General features: G+C 49.6%; 1 protein-coding gene across 1 annotated transcript; it reads right to left on the bottom strand.

Annotated features, from left to right (window-relative positions):
• Positions 1 to 3,775: 3,775 nt before the first annotated feature.
• On the bottom strand, positions 3,776 to 6,717 carry PHOX2B (paired like homeobox 2B). Its single transcript, XM_090268183.1, has 3 exons — positions 6,320 to 6,717; positions 5,289 to 5,476; positions 3,776 to 4,303 (listed from the first exon to the last, which is right to left on the bottom strand). Exons 1-3 carry the CDS (start codon positions 6,558 to 6,560, stop codon positions 3,776 to 3,778), a joined length of 957 nt encoding a protein of 318 aa, XP_090124309.1. The 5' UTR covers positions 6,561 to 6,717.
• Between the last annotated feature and the right edge of the window lie 506 nt (positions 6,718 to 7,223).

The raw sequence follows: 7,223 nt of genomic DNA, 5'->3' as shown, positions 1-7,223 counted from the left end.
TGATCATAAACTTTTCTCTGAGCAGACAGTGTTGCTTCTTTGGGCAGAGGTGACCCAAATTAAAAAGAAGGTGATATTTGAAATACTAAAGTGGGGTGCCTCCTGACATTTTAAATGCCATCCTCTGGAAAACTGGAACAGGTGGGGGTGGGGAGTATGTTTCCCTCACCAATCCCCAGAGTTTCACTTGTCTTGGAGATAAATTGTTCAAAGCAGGCCAAGGCCAGGAGGAGGGAATTTGGGGATCCTCATCTAGTGTGTTCATATCTGAAAGGATTTCTAGGGCCTTCGTGGGGGTTTCAAAAACCCTTCTTTCTCTGTTTTCTTCTTTTTTCCTCTCTCTACTTCTTGTTTTCTTCCTCTCTCCTGGCCTTTCCTTCTCCAGAATGCCTGTCCCCACTGGCCACGCACCAGCTCTCAGAGGCTCCTTTTCCTCTAGCCAAGCCCAGGACTGGGTTACCTGAGCTTTAAATGCTCTTTTCATCACTAAATTCCTGCCCCCCCCCCTTTTCTGTTTCTCCACAAATTTTCTAAGTTATATTTACAATGAAAGATGGGTCTAAGGGATCTGGAACTGCTGGCATTTTAGACCAGCACAACTGAAGCCGTTGTTTATAGAAGGTTGTCTTGGAGGGTTTACTGAGATACATTTAGACACAGGTTTTTTTTTAATGAAAAGACTATTTAAAAGCCCTTTAGAAAAACTATTAAAAGTTAGATTCAAAGGTTTCAAATTTCTGAATGAAACCTGCATGTTCTGCTGCAAGCCATATTTTGGTGCTCAAGGTGAGAAGTCCTGATATATTCCAGCCAGATCAGCTGCTAATCCTCAGACCAGAGAAGGCAGCATGTGGCTTCCCCTCAGATGTCAGATGAGGGGAACTGACTTGTCTAAGGCCTGGCCACAGAGATTCCAAGTGAGTACCAGAAGTGCTCACAGGCTTATCCTGAAGAAGGTGGCCCAGCCAAACAGTCCAAGATAGAAGGCAGAACTTCATCTTGGAGATGTGGTGATGGTTCCTTCCTTCCAAACAGGGTTCATTGAAGCTTCCAGAGACCCCCCCACACACACACATACATACACATACACATACACATACATACACATACACACACACCTATTCCCAATGTAATCCCAATTCTGGAACTTTCTCATTTGGATTTTTTATAGTATAGTACAGTGGTTTTCATATCCTCTACAGGGCTTGTTAAAAACACGGATAGCTGAGCCCCACTCTGTAGGTCTAGGATAAAGTCTTAGAATTCCTGCATCTAACAAGTTCCCAAGTGAGCTGATGTGGCTAGTCCTGGGACCACACTTTGAGAACCATTAATTTAGTTAATCTTCAGGCTCAGAGGTCAGGTTTCCTGGGTTCAAAGACTTGTCCCATCACTCATTCCCAGGGCTCTTGAACAAGTTAACCTCTCTGTTGCCTCAGCTTCCTTGTCTGTAATAAAAGAACATGAGGATAAGAATGGTATCTGCTTCATGATGTTATTTGGAGGAGCAGATGGGATAATGCATAAAAAGCATGATTTGGTACAAAGTATGTTTAAGTGCTTGCTAATGGTGTTTCTTAAAACACACCAATGTTACAAGCACTGCTATGCACCCAGTGCCTTCCTGATCCACCTGCTGATGCAAAGACCTTCTAGTGTCCCAGGGTTCAGGTGGTCTTAGGGCTTAAGGAGGCTGGACCATGGGGATCCATGGGTCCTGAAGGCACCTTCGCTTAGAATCCACAGTTGAATTCTTCTCAAAGTCGGGTATTCAAATCCTGTCTTTGCTGCCAGAAATCCATGGGGCCTCAGCCTAGGCACTGATTTTTATCAACACTCTGGTGTTTTGTTTTGTTTTGTTTTGTTGCTCCATGACTGTGCAATAAGCACAACCAGAAAAATATTTCCTGCTGTCCCAAGCACTAAATTTTATCCTGGCTGAATTTGGCTGCATGAATGTCAGCTCCCCAAGCAGCTTAGATTTTCAGAGCCACTGTGGCTTTTAGAGATTTTATACAATTTCCTCTGCTTTCCCTTATCATTTTTAAATTAAATCAAAACCAAAAACAAATCAAGGAAAATTCAGAGGAATTCAATCTCTAGACTTGCTTTTTGTTTTTATTATCAACAATCAAGTTAATGGTACACTCTTGGAAAACTATATGCACATGTAGAAATATTTCCCTTTTAAATAGAAGCATCCATTATAACACATATAAATAAATTTGAAAATCTGAAACATAACTTATGATGCTTATGTTCACAAACAAGGTCCAACAAGAGGAAAAAAAAGAAATCAGACAAACATGCACCTGATAACAAAAATATATACCATTGTCTGAACCGTGGTCTCTCTAAACACAAAGGAATTGAACCCGTGAGAACCTTAGTACTCCATAAAGACACGCCATAGAGACTACAAGAAGAGGAAAAACATTATACGGTCACGTAGAAGAGACGGTCTGTACTGATATTAACACGATACAATTGAGTCACAGAACACAGTTGTAGAAAGACACCCCAAAAGTTAAAGCCTCAACATTCAACTAATATCTATAGTTTGTGCCTTTTAAAATAAGAAACAAAAAAAAAATCTCAACAGAGATGTCTAAACTGCGGGAAGAATGGAATCATCAATATACAGTCCATCCATCATACAGGATGTGAGTCCATTTAGGATCAAACAGAAGTGCAAACCCAGACACTTCTGCAAACTGGTGTGCGCGCCTTTCCCTTGCTCTGTAGATTTCTCTGCAGCCAATTGCACGGGCTGCAATTGACTCTGATCCAAAGCAGTGCCAACAAGTTCAGTAAAAGCTGGTGGAAGAAGAAAATGCCGGTGGGGGTGGCGGGAGAGAAAAAAAGAGGGAAGAGTTTCGAAATATGAGACACAGTTTGCAGTTTGCGGATGAAAGGCATCTCATGTATAGGGCATCTTTCAGGGCCGAGTGGCTGCAAAGATTCGGGATTTGGGAGTTGCAACGGTGTTGGGGCTCGGAAGCGCTAACGGCGGGATGGTATTCAGCGAGGTGGGACAGGCAAGCAGGCACGAGGAAGTCATCTTGGCCGCGGTGACAATCTGCAGGAGTCTTCGCCGCAGCAGCCCGAACCCGAGGACAGGAGGGGAAGTGAGACTGGAAGGCCCCCTAGTCTCCCCTGAGGAGGTGCCCCAAGGGAGTCGTGCTGTCAGGAGGGCGCCAGTTTAGGGGTTCACCAGATGGAGCCCTCAGACAGTGCCAGCTGTAGCCTCCCCTCTTTCCCCCTTTAGCTTTGCTCCCCTTCGATTTTAAAACCATTTTTAAAAAATGATTACTGCCTTCCTGGTTTACTTATTTTTCAATTATGGGGGATCTTTTGCTTATTTTTCTCTTTTTCTAAGCAAGACACTGAGTTGGTTGTGCCCGTCACCCATCTCTACCTGCCACCTGCTCGGGCCAAACACACATTCCCAGAGACAGACACACGCGACACGCAGACACGGCCCCCTGAGAGCGCCCCCGAGTCCAGGCCGCATGGCCACGCCGCCGGTCTGCGCGGCCCTGGGGCAGGTGCGAAGCCAGGGAAGGTTTTGTTTCGCTTGGGGGTTCAGGATGGGGATGGCAGTGGGGTTGGCATGGGGGCGACGCCGTTTTCTCTTTATTCTCATCGCGATAACTTTAGGCTCTCCAGGAAAAAGCCTCGGCAGCAGCGACGACCACAGCCTTGGGCCTACGCGCTCGCCCGCCCGCCCGCCCTCCCGGGCCCCGGCCGGCCGCCGTTGCCGCCCAGTCCCCGATCAGAACATGCTGCTCTTCACTAAGGCGGCTTTGGCACCGTTGGGTCTTTGGAGCGAAGATAGGACGCTGGCGAAGGGACCCCCGAGTGAATCCGGGATGGAGGTGATGGGGCCCGGGCCGGGAGCCCAGCCTTGTCCGGGGCCCGCGGCCGCGCCCAGGCCTCCGGCTGCCGCCAGGCCTCCGGCCGCCGCTGCCGCCGCCGCCGCTGCCGCCGCCGCAGCCGCCGCAGCCGCCGCCGCGCCGCCCTTTCCGGGCTCGCCGCTCGGGCCCCCGGGCCCCGCCGCCCCAGGGGCTCCTGCCGGGCTGGGCCCGCCGCCGCCGCCGCTTGCGCCGCAGCTGGGAGTGGGGTTGGGGTTGGGGCCCGGGCCCCCGGTGCTGTCCGGGTCGGTGCTTTTGGCCTCCTTGCTCTCGTCGTCCCGGGAGGAGTCGGACTTCTTCCCCGAGGAGCCATTTTTGGCCGCGGCCGCGGCTGCGGCTGCCGCGCGCTCCTGCTTGCGGAACTTGGCACGGCGGTTCTGGAACCACACCTGGCCCGGGAGCAGAGCAGAGGAGAGGCGGCGAAGCACGGGGAGAAAAGGGGAAAACGGGAAAGAATAGCGCGAGTGAAGAGGGTGAACGTTCCATTTCAGTTTGTTTTAAACCGCGAGCCGCGGGGTTACCCCACCTCCCCCACACTCCTTGCGCACCCAGCCCACCAAGCCTGCCTCCACCCCCTTGTCATTAGTGCATATTCGGACAAATTTTCTTTGGGTGACTTGAGCATGCCGAGGAAATGGCACCTTGCAGGAGAGGTAAAAAGGGCGCAGGTTCCAGAAAGGCGCTAAAATGGAAGCCCTTAATTTGGCGGACCTTTGCTCTGTCTGCTTCTTGAGCAGCTCCAAACTGGTCATCTCCCCCTAGGCCTGAAGTTTAAAGTTAAATAAACCCTAATTGGAAGAAGGAGCAGGGTATCTCTGGGTTTGGTGCTTGCAGCACCTCCTGACTTTTGGGCCTAGAGAAGTAAGAGATGGTGCGCACTGCCCCTCCACTGGGGGGCTCACCTGGAGCCGCGCCACGTCCCTACAAGGTTAGAATGAGCCTTGGTTCTTGACCTTCGTGGAGTCAGGGCCCCTTTGCTATGCAAGTCATAGCTCCCGGGAAAAATACACCTGTACGCTACGGTTCCACGTTAAAAGTCCTTGAAGTAGGAGACATTTAGCAAAAAATATTTATATTGCTCGGGCAAAGTCTGCACTCTTCCGGAAGAGCACTTCCCGAATGCTTCTGCAACGCTGGCTGTGGTGGAAAAAGCTTCGCAACTGTGACTATAAATACCCAAGAGCGCGGGCCCTAACACTTCCTCCTGCACACAACCACTCCAGACTTGGCCTCTGTTCATCCCTGAGCCAAGGGCCCTTCTCAAGGGAGGCCCCTAGGATTCCGAACCTTCAGCAATACGACCCGCTGCCTCGCCCACCGCACCCCTCCAGGACCGGGGGCGACCAAGCCGGGTAGTTTTCCGGGAGCGTGTACCTGGACTCGCGCCTCGGTGAGGTCAATCTTCAGGGCCAGCTCCTCCCGAGTGTAGATGTCAGGGTAATGTGTCTCCGCGAAGACCCTCTCCAGCTCTTTGAGTTGCGCACTCGTGAAAGTGGTGCGGATACGCCTCTGCTTGCGCTTTTCATTGAGGCCGCCGTGGTCGGTGAAGAGTTTGTATGGAACTGGGGACAACAGAGAGGACAGAGTGTGAGCAAAACGGTCTGGAGAGCGCGGGCCGTGGAGACGGAATGTGGGGACTTCAAGGTCAGGTGTCCCTGGAGCCGCTACCGAGAACAGAACGGGAGAGTGGCCAAGAGGAGCTGCCGAGAAAAACCGAGTAAATTAGTTCTGTACAGAAACTGGCGCAAACTTCGGGGTTTGGCGAGGTCCCTCCTGGCACAAGCGCCTTTGGGTGGCTTGAAATAGAGCATTGGAGACTCTGAGAGCCGGGACCAGGGATAACGCTCTGATGAGGGAAAAACACGAGAGAGGAAAAAAGTCCGAAAACATCCGTCGCAATATCAGGGAACCAGGGAAAAAAGTTACCAAAGACTCTCACTGTTGGAACTTTTCAGTTCTCAGAAGTTGATCCACCTCGAAAGTTGGGGCAAAGTGTTGCAAAATAATAATAAATTAAAGAAATAATCATAAAAATGACCAGCCAAAGAGGTGTGAGCCGGATGTCGGTTCTTTAAAAAAGAGACACTGCCAGTAATGAGCTTTACTCTTTGTTATTTAATTATTTTCTAAGCTTTACGTCTCATCGCAAAGTAAATAAATTATGCCTATCATTTTGGCAGCTTAAGATAATTTTGTTGGCGGTTCGGGTGTGACTAGGATAGTGTAACCCTGTAAGTGAATTACCCCTCCCTGCAATCGCTTCTAACGTGATAAATTCTTTCATTTGTGTAAGCAAATTTCGTTTGGTAAATACTAAACACATTTCCATTTTCAAATGCAATCAAGGCTTCCTATATACGAGAGGAAAGGCAGCTTCCTCCACTGAGAAAGCCGGCGGTCCTTACCTGCGGCGTACGGACTGCTCTGGTGGTCCCTGAGGGTGCCGAGGCTGCAGGATCCCGGCGTGAGGGACGGGCAGCCGGACGTGGCCCCAAAAGTGGTCCTTATCGGGTTATACTGGAAGCCACTGGCCTGGCTGCAGGAACTGAAGTCAGCATAGGCTGAAGCCAGGCTCGAGGTGTCCATCCCAGCCATACAGGACTCGTAGGCAGAGGAATTGAGGTAAGAATATTCCATTTTATACATTGAAAAGGCTCTGGATGGCTCAGCCAAGTGGAAAAACGAAATAAAAGATGGGTATGGAGAAAGTGGCTGGAGTGGGGAGATGTGCACAGCTCAACGCCTGCCTCCAAACTGGCCTCCTTACTACCAGCAGAGCCTAGTTTTATGAAAAAGCCTCCTATGAGATGCCTTGTCTGAGGTCTCTAGAGCATATAGTCCTCATAATAAACTTGGCTCTTTCCACTTGGACAATAGCAAAGCGGTTGGTCTTATTGCTGGCGCTTTTTACATGACAATAACTCATCCGTCTATTGGGCTGGCACTGGGGAACTGAGCTGTCCAACCTCCCTATCATTGATTCCTGCATCTCTAATTAGAATTTAATACCACACCATTACGCACTGAGCCCCTGATCCTCCCTTCTAACCAGCTCCCTGCCCTTTAATTCAATCACACTACTTGGAAATAATGAAAGTTGGGTGACGATTCTCCCTGATCCAATTTCCCCAAGCTTTTAAGCCTTTTTAACTGATCATATACCTTAGGCATAAATGGAGATAGTGTGTGTGTTTTCCTCCATTTTTGTCCTCTTTTCCCCCCCTTGGTTAGGAAGAAGAAACCTTGATGTCATAGAAAACCTGTTTTGTAAGAGCGTTACACGCTCAATTTAACAACAAGCCTACCCCC

The sequence above is a fragment of the Furipterus horrens genome, unplaced genomic scaffold (assembly GCF_987537825.1).
Source record: "Furipterus horrens unplaced genomic scaffold, mFurHor1.1.pri manual_scaffold_2, whole genome shotgun sequence".
Taxonomy (NCBI): domain Eukaryota; kingdom Metazoa; phylum Chordata; class Mammalia; order Chiroptera; family Furipteridae; genus Furipterus; species Furipterus horrens.
This window is presented reverse-complemented; position numbering and strand designations above follow the sequence as displayed.

Coding starts and splice junctions, on each gene's coding strand:
- PHOX2B (XM_090268183.1), bottom strand. CDS start 6,560: ATGTATAAAATGGAATATTCTTACCTCAATTCCTCTGCCTACGAGTCC. Junction 5,477..6,319: donor GAGCAGTCCGTACGCCGCAG/GTAAGGACCGCC, acceptor TGTTGTCCCCAG/TTCCATACAAACTCTTCACC. Junction 4,304..5,288: donor TCACCGAGGCGCGAGTCCAG/GTACACGCTCCC, acceptor CTCCCGGGCCAG/GTGTGGTTCCAGAACCGCCG.